Here is a 15,165-nt window from a genome sequence, read left to right on the forward strand (position 1 = left end):
ATTGATTTTGTACAGTGATGCATTATATATAGGAAGAATTGTGTAGCGTAGCTTGTGCAGCGCAACCAGGACATGGCAGCAGACATGAGACATAGGGCAATGGCTGACTGACTTACCTGGGTCTGCTGGTTCACTTGGGGCAGTGGCTGCATCCGTCTGCTCAGTCTCAGTCTCCACTGATGATTCTGTCGCTGGTTCTGTCACTGGTTCCGTCACTGGTTCTGTCACTGGTTCCGTCACTGGTTCTGTCACAGATTCTACCACAGATTCTACCACTGGTTCTGGCACTGGCTCTATCACTGGCTCTATCACAGGCTCTGGCACAGGCTCTGGCACAGGTTCTGGCACAGGTTCTGTAACACAGCAACAGAGTCTCCTAAGCCATCATGATGAGGTCAAACTTTTGTTTTACTTCTTTCAGAAGCATTTAGAAACTGGAGTACTAAGTAAGATATATGGATTAACAGCTTCTATATTACAATTCGGAGGAGTGTTTCAGTGTAGGTTAGAACGTCGCTCCTAATTAAAATAAAGAATAATGAAGCTCCTAATTGTAGTAAGACGTTGTTCATCCATATATCATATCCCCACTCAAACTGTTGCTGTTGCAGTTGGTTCTGAGCCAGGATTTAACAGGCCATTCTGAATGTACATTTTAACAAGTAAAACTGATGTGACTAGAGGTCATGATGCCAAAATTATAGAGAAATTAAAAATCAGTCATAACATGTTTTAAGTGGGAGAAATCACTTGATTGTTTTGACTCCAAAAGTAAAATTAAAGGATGTAATCAATTTTTCCATTCAAGGCTACACAACGCAATCCCAGAAGCACCGACTCCTCCACCTAAATGCGAGTGAACACCACATGTTATAGTTACATGACCTGCCTTGAACTCAGTCTACAAAACCAACAAACCTGTTAACCTTAATTTGCCCCTTTGATGTTTGTAAATCAACACCAACAAAAGCACAACATATAGTTAGCTATTATGGTTGTTTGTTTGTTGTTTAACGCCGCACTCAGCAATATTCCAACTATATGACTGTGGTCTGTAGATAATTGAGTCTGGCCCAGACAATCCAGTGATTGATATCATGAACATCGATCCACGCAATTGGGATACGATGACATGCATCAACCAAATCAGTGAGCTTGACCACCTGATCCTGTTAGTCGCCTATTATGACAAGCATAGTCACCTTTTACAGCAAGCAAAGGTTGCTGAAGATCTATTCTACTCTGGACCTTCACGGGTCAATTTGCTATTATGATATTCATGATACACATCACACAGAGAATTATGGCACCTTTGACAACTGGGAATCCCTTGCGGCCTATGAATGTACTGGGGAATTAGATGACAAATTTATTCAGTTAAGTCACAGGCTTTTCATGGCTGTCACTCAACCAAGTACTAATCATATTCATGGCCATTTCATGGTAAAGGAACATGACAGATGATATATGTGTGTTTGTGTGTGCGAGTGTTATTTCTGCATGCAAAACTCAGCAATATTCCAGCTATATGACAGTGGCCAGTAAAAAATTGAGTCTAGTCCAGACGATCCAGAGACTGATGTTGTGATCAATGATCCACACTGTCGGGGTACAATGACACACAATCAACCAAGTCACTGAGCCTGACCACCCGATCCATTAAAAAGCCTCATACGACTGGCATAGGTAGCTGGGGACCAATTCTAATCCAGAATCCCCACGACCAGCATAGGTTGCCTGGGAACAAATCTCACTGGAATCCCCGCGACCTGCATAGGTTGCTGGGGACCTATTCTAACCCAGATTCCCCACAACCAGCATAGGTAGCTGAGGAACAATTCTAACCGGAATCCCCGCGGGTGACAGATGATGTACATCTGATGAACTACTGGAAAAGAGAAAAAAGTTCACCTGTTGTCTGTGGTGGTTCTGGCGGTAGTTCAGGGGTGGGCTCTGTCGCAGAACTGCTAGTATGACTGACACTTTCTGATACCTTCTCTGAAACACAAAAGGGAACAGGTCACCATCAACTGTTCTGTCAGCGTGTGTACATCAAAATTAATTCTGGAGACAACTAAAACACACCTTAATGTAGAGACTTGAATAAGTGATTTACATACTGCTATTGTACCCGATCAATCACAAGTCTTGTGGCACTGCACCTGATCAAATACAAGTCTTGTGATATTGCACCTGATGAAACACCAATCTCATTAACATCAGATCATTGTGCTTGCTCCTGCCACACATAGAGCTGAAGACATTTTATTACAAGTCAAGTCAGAACGACCTTTCACCAACTTTGACCAAACAACAGAATGACTTACAGGAAGTAGACATTAGCCAATAAGAAGGCAGCTTTCATTTCAAGTACATGTCTTGTATTACACCTGGTCAAGTACAAGTCTTGTATTACACCTTGTCAAATACAAGTCTTGTATTATTCCACCTGGTCAATTACAAGTCTTGTATTCCACCTTGTCAAGTACAAGTCTTGTATTCCACCTAGTCAAGTACAAGTCTTGTATTACTTATGGTAAAGTACAAGTCTTGTATTACACCTGGTCAAGTACAAGTCTTGTATTCCACCTGGTCAAATACACGTCTTGTATTATTACACCTGGTCAAATACAAGTCTTGTATTCCACCTTGTCAAGTACAAGTCTTGTATTACACCTGTCAAGTACAAGTCTTGTATTACTTATGGTAAAGTACAAGTCTTGTATTCCACCTGGTCAAGTACAAGTCTTGTATTCCACCTGGTCAAGTACAAGTCTTGTATTACACCTGGTCAAGTACAAGTCTTGTATTACATCTGGTCAAATACAAGTCTTGTATTCCACCTAGTCAAGTACAAGTCTTGTATTACACCTGTCAAGTACAAGTCTTGTATTACACCTGGTCAAGTACAAGTCTTGTATTACACCTGGTCAAGTACAAGTATTGTATTATTACACCTAGTCAAATACAAGTCTTGTATTCCACCTAGTCAAACACTAGGACATAAAAACTGACATCCAAACAGCTGAACTGGGACATCAAAGTATTGGTGACCAGGTTTTGCCGAAGAAGACTGACGTGGCAAGATGAATGAGATCAAAGCAATCACATCATCAAGGGTTTGTTTTTCTAGAAGGAAGCTGACATGTCTTCCGTCCAGCACATCTCAGTGTGCAGTCGACCCCTGCTGACTAACAGTGATGCTGTTTGACATGAAGAAGGCTGTAATAAAGCCAGTTTTTCAATTATTCATTATTTGCTCGGGAGACCAAAAATAACTATCATCTTTAATGTTGTTTTACATCTTTATTGCTATAAAATATTCCAACAACTGTGCTGGAAATAACTGTCTTACCCATTTTCAAATAAATATGTCACATGCAAAATGTTTCTTGTTCTTTGTTCAACTTTTATGACACATCAGTTAGGATGCTGATTTTCTTTACCGAGTTTGGTAAACAAAGTATCTGTCATTAGCGACTCAAGGACAAGCGACTCTATATAATCGCGGTATCACTATTTTGTGGTGTGATACATTACTTCCTGTTTTGGAGCATGCATAAACAGTATGCATACGACTAAGTTTGGGTCAACATGGTCAAGGGACATTTTCCAAACAGATGGGTTCTTTTCTAACCAATTTCGAAAGGAGGTAGTGGTAATTCCACTTCCAACGAGTCCTGTATTGATCAAGCGATGAGTGAGTGAGTATGGCTTTACGCTGCTTTTAGCAATATTCCAGCAATATAATGGGACACCAGAAATAAGCTTCACACATTGTACCCATGTGGGGAATTGAACCCAGGTCTTCGGTGCGATGAACAAACGCTTTAACCACTAGGCTACCCACCTCCCGATCACATGATGAAATATCAAGCTTCGACAGCAGGTGTGGATTACAAGATTTATCGATACTGTGATAATATGGAGTCATACTAAATACACATCCACAAAAGTTAACTGATATAAAAACAATGATTTCATTACAGTGATTCCTAAACAAAATATGATCTTACAGGGCTTCATTGAAGGAACTTGATTAAACTTGCACCAGGTGCATGTTGACATGTAAACCTCGTTGCACCAGACAAAACCAGGTTGCACCCATGTCCCATACATTTATCAAAGCTGAAGCTGAAGCATAAACTAGGATAAATAAGTAAAATCTCAGGCCTCTGATGACTGTGCCATGTGTCACACAGGGAGAAGTGGTATAGTATCAGGCCTCAAAGTTGCAACTAAAACGGTCACCAATTCAACCTAAATTTCAATTTGTCTACTGTCTAAAACTCAGAGGTAACCAAATACTTGAAAAATAGCTTGTGGCAACTAATTTCTATTGCTTCACATTTGAAGACACAAAAATAAATAAAAGCTGATTGTGGAAAACATGTCTGCTAATAATTGTACTTGCATATAATACTTCCTAAAGTCAACAATCATGACAATGAACAGAAATACATAAGTATTAATGTAATTAGCATTTTATTTCAGTTGACAGTGCTCATTGGATAAGCAAGGCTATACCTAAATAATCTAGTAACAAAAATTGCATCACTGTTTGAGTCACAAATAACAAAAAAGTACAGTTTCCACGAATATACAATTTCAATACTTGTGCTATGACTTGTACATATTATAGAAGTCATTTGATAAAATATCATTTTAAACGCTTTTGGCTACCTACAATATTGGCTTGACTTCTTGATTTTACCACTGGCTACCTGGAACAAAAATACTAGTAGCCATATGCTACTTGGTAAAAATTTAAACTTTGAGGCCTGAGTATGGTAAATAAAGATAAGAGGCATTGAATACTCAACAACCAACACAAATCTACTCAACAACCAACACAAATCTACTCAACAAACATCACAAATCTACTCAACAATCATCACAAATCTACTCAACAACCAACACAAATCTACTCAAAAACCAACACAAATCTACTCAACAACCGACACAAATCTACTCAACAACCAACACAAATCTACTCAACAACCAACACAAATCTACTCAACAACCAACACAAATCTACTCAACAACCGACACAAATCTACTCAACAACCAACACAAATCTACTCAACAACCGACACAAATCTACTCAACAACCAACACAAATCTACTCAACAATCAACACAAATCTACTCAACAACTGACACAAATCTACTCAACAACCAACACAAATCTACTCAACAACCGACACAAATCTACTCAACAACCAACACAAATCTACTCAACAACCAACACAAATCTACTCAACAACCAACACAAATCTACTCAACAACTGACACAAATGTACTCAACAATCAACACAAATCTACTCAACAATCAACACAAAGCTACACAACAACCAACACAAAGCTACTCAACAACTGACACAAATCTACTCAACATCCAACACAAATCTACTCAACAACCGACACAAATCTACTCAACAACCAACACAAATCTACTCAACATCCAACACAAATCTACTCAACAACTGACACAAATGTACTCAACAATCAACACAAAGCTACACAACAACCAACACAAAGCTACTCAACAACTGACACAAATCTACTCAACAACCAACACAAATCTACTCAACAACAAACACAAATCTACTCAACAACCGACACAAATCTACTCAACAACCAACACAAATCTACTCAACATCCAACACAAATCTACTCAACAACTGACACAAATGTACTCAACAATCAACACAAATCTACTCAACAATCAACACAAAGCTACACAACAACCAACACAAATCTACTCAACAACTGACACAAATGTACTCAACAATCAACACAAATCTACTCAACAATCAACACAAAGCTACACAACAACCAACACAAAGCTACTCAACAACTGACACAAATCTACTCAACAACCAACACAAATCTACTCAACAACAAACACAAATCTACTCAAAAACCAACACAAATTTACTCAACAACCAACAAATGTACTTCACCTGTAAGAATACTCCACCAAAACAAATGTACTCAACATCCAACACAAATGTACTTTACCTAAAAGAACACTCCACGAACACAAATCTACTCTACTCTAACAACACAAATCTACTCAACAACCAACACAAATCTACTCCACTGTTACAACACAAACCTTCTCCTGGAGGGCCAGTCAATCATAAACAACCTCCATCATGACACTATCGTGGCCCAAAGTAGGTCAGTCCCTTCAGCACTGTTTGTCAAACACATACAACATCCGTTTCCTCTCACTTGACCACATCTCATTTAAACACAACTACACAATTAGAATCTTGTACTTCTCACGCAAAAGACAAGTTTCCGTCAAAACCCAAAAAATCTGTCACATTACTTACCACAGAGAACAGTTGTTCCCGACAATGAACATGCATATGCAACACACGTACACACCCAACTCCAACACAAACACAATCTTTGTTCAGTGACTGTACGACGTCTGTCTGCTATGTTCAACTATGCACTGTTGCTGTGTACACTAGAACCAGACTGACCTGGAATTGTTCCTACAGCCACACACACCTATCAGTCTACAGAGGAGCTACCCAGCAACACAGCAATGCTGTGGTATTTTACCTTAATTTCTGCATTCACCTGATCAGGTCACATCAAGAAATATTTGCCTGCTGGGATGTACGGGGAGATATTACCTTGACTGCACACTTGACTGTCACTGTGCAGTGGTGCATATCGTATGTTATATACCCCCGACGGAGACCTTCACGGACAGCGCTGACAGGAATGTGGTAATGACAGGCTTGGCTGGTTTTGAATGACTGATCTCATGAATATTCATGACCTGGTGTTACTGTAATAGTGTTTCCTATGTAGGGTTGTTTACATGCTGTTATCACACAAGTGATGGACGATACGTACCTGTTGAATAATGATTGTGTACACTCAAAAGAAGGTACAGAAGGTGTTGAAATATTTGATGTCCTGTAAAAGGTTTGGTGTGGGTTTGTTGTGGGGTTGGGAAGGGGTTTAGCAGCCCTGAAAGCTTTCAACCTGGCATAATGATTTGTCCTGGGTTTAGGACAGTTTAAGGCAATGAAACATCTTATTCTTACACCTAAAATGAACTTTTTAAAATATAAGAAAAATAGTGTCAGTTTAAATACATCCATGCGAGTGAGCATGTGAGTGAGTGAGTGAGCATGTGAGTGAGTGAGTGAGTGAGTGGCTGAGGGAGTGAGTGGCTGAGTGAGTGCATGAATGGCTGACTGCACGAGTGAGGGAGTGGTCAGACGAGTGAGTGAGTGATCAGGTGAGTGAGAGAGTGATCAGGTGTGTGAGTGAGTGAGTGAGTGAGTGAGTGAGTGAGAGTGATCAGGTGTGAGTGAGTGAGTGAGTGAGTGAGTGAGTGAGTGAGAGAGTGATCAGGCATGTGAGTGAGAGTGATCAGGCATGTGAGTGAGTGAGTGAGAGTGTGATCAGGCGTGTGAGTGAGTGAGTGAGTGAGTGAGAGTGATCAGGCGTGAGTGAGTGAGTGAGTGAGTGAGTGAGTGAGAGAGTGATCAGGCATGTGAGTGAGAGTGATCAGGCATGTGAGTGAGTGAGTGAGTGAGAGTGTGATCAGGCGTGTGAGTGAGTGTGTGAGTGAGTGAGTGAGTGAGAGTGATCAGGTGTGTGAGTGAGTGAGTGAGTGAGTGAGTGAGTGAGAGTGATCAGGTGTGAGTGAGTGAGTGAGTGAGTGAGTGAGTGAGTGAGAGAGTGATCAGGCATGTGAGTGAGAGTGATCAGGCATGTGAGTGAGTGAGTGAGAGTGTGATCAGGCGTGTGAGTGAGTGTGTGAGTGAGTGAGTGAGTGAGAGTGATCAGGCGTGAGTGAGTGAGTGAGTGAGTGATCAGGCATGTGAGTGAGAGTGATCAGGCATGTGAGTAAGTGAGTGAGTGAGTGATCAGGCATGTGAGTGAGCGAACAGGCAAGTGAGTGAGTAAGTGAGTGAGTGAGTGAGTGAGTGAGTGAGTGAGCGAGTGAGTTGCTGCTTTGAACATTATATCAGGAGGAAAGCCTGAAAGGAGAACGTAAACAGCTGTTCACTAAATCAATGAGCAAAGGTGCTGACAATCAAACGACCATAATCCTGTCACAGCAAAGAGGTGCAACTCTGTACATGTGTCCCATCTCTTGATGTACGAAACTGACATTAGACGACAGAGCCAAACTACTTTGCACACATATTATTAACAAATGCACACTACATAATCTAATCTTTTGTATGGAATGTAAATTATACCCACTGAAATGTTGACACATTGATATGAACAAAAACATTGATAATTTCGTTTTTTAGATTTAAAAAGAAGAAGAAATATAATCAGGAATAATAATTTCACACAAGGAGACCAGCTTCCAAATCAAATTGGCACACACAAATAGTGTCAGAAAATAGGCAATGGAGTCGTAACCTGTTGCATTTTGTTGAGCAATCATTTTATCAAATGTAGCACTAAGAATTGTAAACTGAGTCGCTTTGTGACACGTATCGTAGTGTAAGGTAGACTTAACACTAACCTTAGTTGTCAATGCTGACCTTAGTTAAGAAATCGTCGTTATTTAAAAAAACCATCTGGTATGTCCGGTGAACAATAGTGAGTGAGTGAGTGAGTGAGTGAGTGAGGATTTACGCTGCTTTTAGCAATATTCAAGCAATATCTTGGCGCGGGACACCAGAAATGGACTTCACACATTGTACCCATATGGGGAATCGAACCCGGGTCTTTGGCACAACGAGCGAATGCTTTAACCACTACACTACCCTACATCCCTGTTTCTTGTTTGTAAAACCTGACAACAAAATACTTTTATCCAGCATATCCAGTCCCCTTCCAGATCATAAATGGTGGGTCTCTGAGGGCGCTTTGTGCAAGGGGGTCAGTATGGTGTTTAAGCCAGATTCAATGGCTCCATGAAACATCACACAACATAGGGTGTAAACGTCTGTGTACCATGTGTGAGTCGTGACTACCAAGAACATCACTGTGCAGCCCTACAGTCATCAAATTGATTACCAATTCAGCTGGGTCAAATTCATATGCAAAGATTGATTTTGTAATACATAAAGATCCATACACATGTTGCATGAGGTATTTGGTTCAGTCAGCTGCATAGGAGTCGCCGTGGTTACCGTATTCCCTCATCTATTTGTTGTATATCATCTGCTGTTGTATAATCCTAACTGGGGGATACGGGTAATAAATTGTGAATATTTTTAAAACTGAAATAAATCTTTTCAGTCTACTAACCCAAACTGTTCAAAGTAATCATAATACAGTGAGTGAGTGAGTTGGGTTTAACGCCGCTTTTATCAGTATTCAAGTTATATCACGGCGTGTCAGCTTAATGTCGGAGGAAAGCCCGAAGTGATGAAGGTCTCAGACGTTTACCACTTCGGTGAAACCCACGAGCACAGGTATGGAGCTAACAAACCTAGAAACATAATCAGGGCAAACCGGGATTCGAACCCACAATCATAGGTTTCTGGCGTGCCCACGGGACGCAACTCTGCACAGCGAATCAGGGCAACTGAGATGACTGGGCCACTTGTGCCCCCTAATCATAATACATGTAGCACAGGAAGTCCCTACAGTGACTGGTCAAATTGGTCCATACGTAAAAATATCCTGCCATAGCAATCAAATGTACCAATGTGTTACGCTATGGTTCTTATAACTTTTAGAGTGTATAGTAAAAGCTGTACTTAAATAACATGATTTTGGAATATATTATTCCTGATAAAATAATAATTTCAGATACAGTTCTTCCGACCATTGCATCAAAATTCTTTGAAGCTGTATCATTGGGTACTTTTTAACTGAATCACTGGTAGATTGGAAGAGAACGTGTACAGCTGACTGCTAGTTTACAAGAAAACACTCTCGGTAATCTTAATCTCTGCATAAAAAATAATACCTTGGAGAGCAGGAAATACAATTAAAATGGTAAATCATCATGTCTAGCGATGTTTTATATCAAATTTCATAATTTTACTGAAATATTTCAGTGAAGGGATAGATCTTCAATGTGTTTTAAAGTGCACAACACTCTATAGATACATAGATCTTATATATAAACAATTTCAACCTATCGGGATGTAGGTCAGTGTGCCTGTGCTGATTGATGTTGACCGAATTTCAAAAAGTCAGGTTTGCACTGTTTCAAATTGGACATTTTGCAGTCACAATCGGACAAGTCTGGCGCACAAACCGATTTCCGGGTTCCTGGTTCAAACCAGAGACAGAGGGCCTATTCTGCCCCAGAATTCTCACCAGGAAACTGGCCAGTGAATATCAGTATGTATCAGCAAACAGGGTTCTATGTTAAATCAGTATAACAAAATTGATTTTCATTACTTCTCCCAGGATTCAACCAAACTCACGTGTTGTGCAGTAGGTCTTAAATGTACTAAAAAACTAACCCAACTTGTTGCCAGTACTTAATAAATACTTTATATGTGATAACCTATTTCAAAAGTGAAAAATGGAGAATTAGGAGATAAAACCTACTTTGTTTTGAAATTTGATGTAGTCACATTGTAGATGAGATACCTCTTATTTTAATTTGGATCCGAGTGCTTTAGCTTCAGTGGGACTACATCAAATTAGAAAAACAGTTGTTTTATGTCCATTCTCCCTTATTGACAAGAATGGTTTCAAAACCGTAGTCTTTTCTAGCTCATAATTACACATGGGGGTAGGTCAGCTATCTTAGAACATTCTGAAACAGGCTCACAGATCTTAGAACATTCTGAAACGGGGTCACAGATCTTAGAACATTCTGAAACAGGCTCACAGATCTTAGAACATTCTGAAACAGGCTCACAGATCTTAGAACATTCTGAAACAGGCTCACAGATCTTAGAACATTCTGAAACAGGCTCACAGATCTTAGAACATTCTGAAACAGGCTCACAGATCTTAGAACATTCTGAAACAGGCTCACAGATCTTAGAACATTCTGAAATGGGGTCACAGATCTTAGAACATTCTGAAACAGGCTCACAGATCTTAGAACATTCTGAAACAGGCTCACAGATCTTAGAACATTCTGAAACAGGCTCACAGATCTTAGAACATTCTGAAACAGGCTCACAGATCTTAGAACATTCTGAAACAGGCTCACAGATCTTAGAACATTCTGAAACGGGGTCCCAGATCTTAGAACATTCTGAAACGGGGTCACAGATCTTAGAACATTCTGAAACAGGCTCACAGATCTTAGAACATTCTGAAACAGGCTCACAGATCTTAGAACATTCTGAAACGGGGTCCCAGATCTTAGAACATTCTGAAACGGGGTCACAGATCTTAGAACATTCTGAAACAGGCTCACAGATCTTAGAACATTCTGAAACAGGCTCACAGATCTTAGAACATTCTGAAACAGGCTCACAGATCTTAGAACATTCTGAAACAGGGTCCCAGATCTTAGAACATTCTGAAACAGGCTCACAGATCTTAGAACATTCTGAAACAGGCTCACAGATCTTAGAACATTCTGAAACGGGGTCCCAGATCTTGGAACATTCTGAAAAGGGGTCCCAGATCTTAGAACATTCTGAAATGGGGTCACAGATCTTAGAACATTCTGAAACGGGGTCCCAGATCTTGGAACATTCTGAAAAGGGGTCCCAGATCTTAGAACATTCTGAAATGGGGTCACAGATCTTAGAACATTCTGAAACGGGGTCGCAGATCTTAGAACATTCTGAAAAGGGGTCACAGATCTTAGAACATTCTGAAACAGGCTCACAGATCTTAGAACATTCTGAAGCGGGGTCACAGATCTTAGAACATTCTGAAACAGGCTCACAGATCTTAGAACATTCTGAAACAGGCTCACAGATCTTAGAACATTCTGAAACGGGGTCACAGATCTTAGAACATTCTGAAAAGGGGTCACAGATCTTAGAACATTCTGAAACGGGGTCCCAGATCTTAGAACATTCTGAAATGGGGTCACAGATCTTAGAACAATCTGAAACGGGGTCCCAGATCTTAGAACATTCTGAAACGGGGTCGCAGATCTTAGAACATTCTGAAAAGGGGTCACAGATCTTAGAACATTCTGAAACGGGGTCACTGATCTTAGAACATTCTGAAAAGGGTTCACAGATCTTAAAACATTCTGAAACGGGGTCGCAGATCTTAGAACATTCTGAATAGGGGTCACAGATCTTAGAACATTCTGAAACGGGGTCGCAGATCTTAGAACATTCTGAAAAGGGGTCACAGATCTTAGAACATTCTGAAACGGGGTCACTGATCTTAGAACATTCTGAAAAGGGTTCACAGATCTTAAAACATTCTGAAACGGGGTCGCAGATCTTAGAACATTCTGAATAGGGGTCACAGATCTTAGAACATTCTGAAACAGGGTCGCAGATCTTAGAACATTCTGAAAAGGGGTCACAGATCTTAGAACATTCTGAAAAGGGTAACAAATATTTCTTAAGTTCTAGATTATTTACTTTTATTCTTGACTAATTCAAGATAATTTTACAAAATACATAGTTCTTCAAAAATAATTGATGAACAACTCTCCATAGAAATATATTTAATTACATTGCAATCTGTTGCATATTTGCACTGCTCTACCAAGAAATGTCTTGGAAATCCACAAGACATATTCCATTGACGGGGCGATGGGTTGTAGAAATAGTGAAAAAAATGCTGAATGAATTTCTTTCTCCAGCAAATTACGGTCAAGCCTCGTTAATCCGACACTCATTAAAACGACAATCGGCTTTATCCGACACTAATGATGGGAACCGATTAAATCAATGCTATTTAGACCCGTTCATCCGACAGTCTTACACACCTAATTTGCAACGAATTACCGAAATCACTCATTGATCAGTCTTGTTAATATGACACAGTGATCAGCGTACTCCATGGTTATCTGCCCGTGAGTACACAGCCCGTGTTTTAATGCAAAGCGAGTCGGCTGGTAGCTGCATATTACAAAGCTGCAGAGATAAACTTTGCTTAACAATAAACAATTAATGCTTTGAATAAAGAAAACAGGATTAATCACATGCTTAGATTACATCAATCTCATTAAAACCAGATACAAGTTCTCACTATCGCCGAGGACATTCCATTACAGGTCACGTCAATAGAACCTTTCGCGAACTATGACTGACGAACGTTGGTACTACTTAATTTCGTTTATCCGACATTCTCATTTATCCGACATAATCATATGCAACCAGCCATTAACGGCTTCACTGTATATTAAATAACACGATATTAGGTACTTTGAAGTCGCACTTATGTAGCAGTTGGTTTGAAATATCTCCCCAACTGTAATACATATCACGATAATCGCTCCCTCACTTTCTTTCATTACTCTTCACTAACCATGGCTGCCAATATAGTTGTCAATGGTGACAGTGCTATTTACAAATTACATGAACCCCAAGGACAATCACGATGAGTAGTTACGTTCAACATTAACCTGATTATCTACTGGAGGAAATGAGCCTACTGGCACAAACACTGCCAACTGAAACACCCTGAAGTATGGTTGAATACTGCTGTTTTTAGCTGCAGAGGCCACTCATTTTTGTGACTGATGAGTATTTTTGATTTAAACATATTTATTCACAAGGAGTGAACGGGATTGGGGGACAAGTTCTTCCAACTTAGAATTTACAAAATATTCACAATTTCAAATTCAATATATATGCATAAAACATAAAACACTATAGATGAGAGAGAGAGAGAGAGAGAGAGAGAGAGAGAGAGAGAGAGAGAGAGATTGTTGAATGAACAGTTCTTTACACAAATCTTTTAGTTGTACATATATAATGTTGTACTGCCTTAAATATAGCTTCATTTTCTGTAACAACGTGATCTGCACGGCCGTGTAACAGTAAGTGTACATCAATAGGTATGTTATGAACAATATGTTTAAGGCTGTTTAACATAATTTCACGCTGATGACTAAACAATGGACATTCCATGAGATAATGATATGCATTTTCACATGTATTCGAACATGTACAGTTCGGGTGATCTTTTATACCAATTCTATATAAATCATAAGTCAACTGACTGCACATGTATCTCAGTTTTGTGTGTAAGATATTATATTTTCTTTTTCCATAAGCGAAGTACGCAGGTGACGTGGGGTGGTGCTTTTGTAGCGAATTTTTAAAACAAGAATACTGATGAGTATGTGGCCCTGATACAGTGGCTAGTGTGTGTTTTATTTAATTGTGTGTTCTGAAATAGATTTTATCATGCATTGATGTGTAGGCTGTCAATAGATCAATGTTTTTCATCCGCACTCTTTTAACCAATCAGCAATCTTCAATGTCGAATTCCAAAGGAAAGCCCCAAGTGATGCAGGTCTCAGATGTTTACCACTTCGGTGAAACCCACGAGCACGGGTATGGTGCTAACAAACCTAGAAACATAATCAGGGCAAACCGGGATTCGAACCCACAATCATAGGTTTCTGGCGTGCCCAAGGGACGCAACTCTGCACAGCCAATCGCGGCGCCTTAGACGACTGGGCCACCTGTGCCCCCTTATAGAAAAGAAGAACAAACTTGATGACTAATCAGCCTCTCGAAGTTCATGGTAGTCTGTGAGCCCGAGACTACCGGTACTAAATTCTGCTGAGGACAAACAAAATTCCAACGATGGAAGTCCTCATGAACTAGTAGCATTTGAGGGCCATATTCCTGAACCAGTTCTCAATGCTTCAATTTTGCCACAGATTGGGACTGAATAAATCTGACGGAAATGTAAACACGGTAAACATTTTTGTCTGATTCAGACAGGACCAGCTATAAACTCTGAGGACTAATGAAATAACATTTACAATAGTCCTCTGGCATAGCCTAGAATAAAAACGAAATTGTAAGCTGCATCACGCGAACTAAATATCCCAAAGTAATAAAATCAATAACTAATTCACATTCGGACACTGGCCATCTATCTCATTCAGAGGTCCAACACTAACTAACTCAGCCTCTATTAGCCTGCCACAGTCCTATACCTGAGGCTCACATTTCCCTTGCTGCCATACAGTTCTGTATGTTCATGCGACCTGATCTAAAACCCACAGGGTGCATCTTGATAAGCTTTCCATAAAGTAAAACGAAGAAATGTATTCCCAGGGATAAGAATGTTTGGAGTTACTAAT

The 15,165-nt window shown here is 39.9% G+C and overlaps 1 protein-coding gene across 1 annotated transcript in view; it reads right to left on the reverse strand.

The window, feature by feature from the left end:
• LOC139459665 (FK506-binding protein 15-like) overlaps window positions 1-15,165 on the reverse strand; it is a 74,585-nt gene that overhangs the window by 13,753 nt on the left and 45,667 nt on the right. The window contains exons 28-29 of the mRNA XM_071241283.1: window positions 1,912-1,998; window positions 117-353 (exon numbers count right to left, since the gene is read on the reverse strand). Of these exons, the coding sequence (XP_071097384.1) occupies window positions 117-353; window positions 1,912-1,998 (324 nt within the window). The remainder of the gene's footprint in view (window positions 1-116; window positions 354-1,911; window positions 1,999-15,165) is intronic.

This window comes from Haliotis cracherodii, unplaced genomic scaffold (genome assembly GCF_022045235.1).
Source record: "Haliotis cracherodii isolate W230 unplaced genomic scaffold, xgHalCrac1.p SCAF_13, whole genome shotgun sequence".
In the NCBI taxonomy this organism is placed as follows: Eukaryota; Metazoa; Mollusca; class Gastropoda; order Lepetellida; family Haliotidae; genus Haliotis; species Haliotis cracherodii.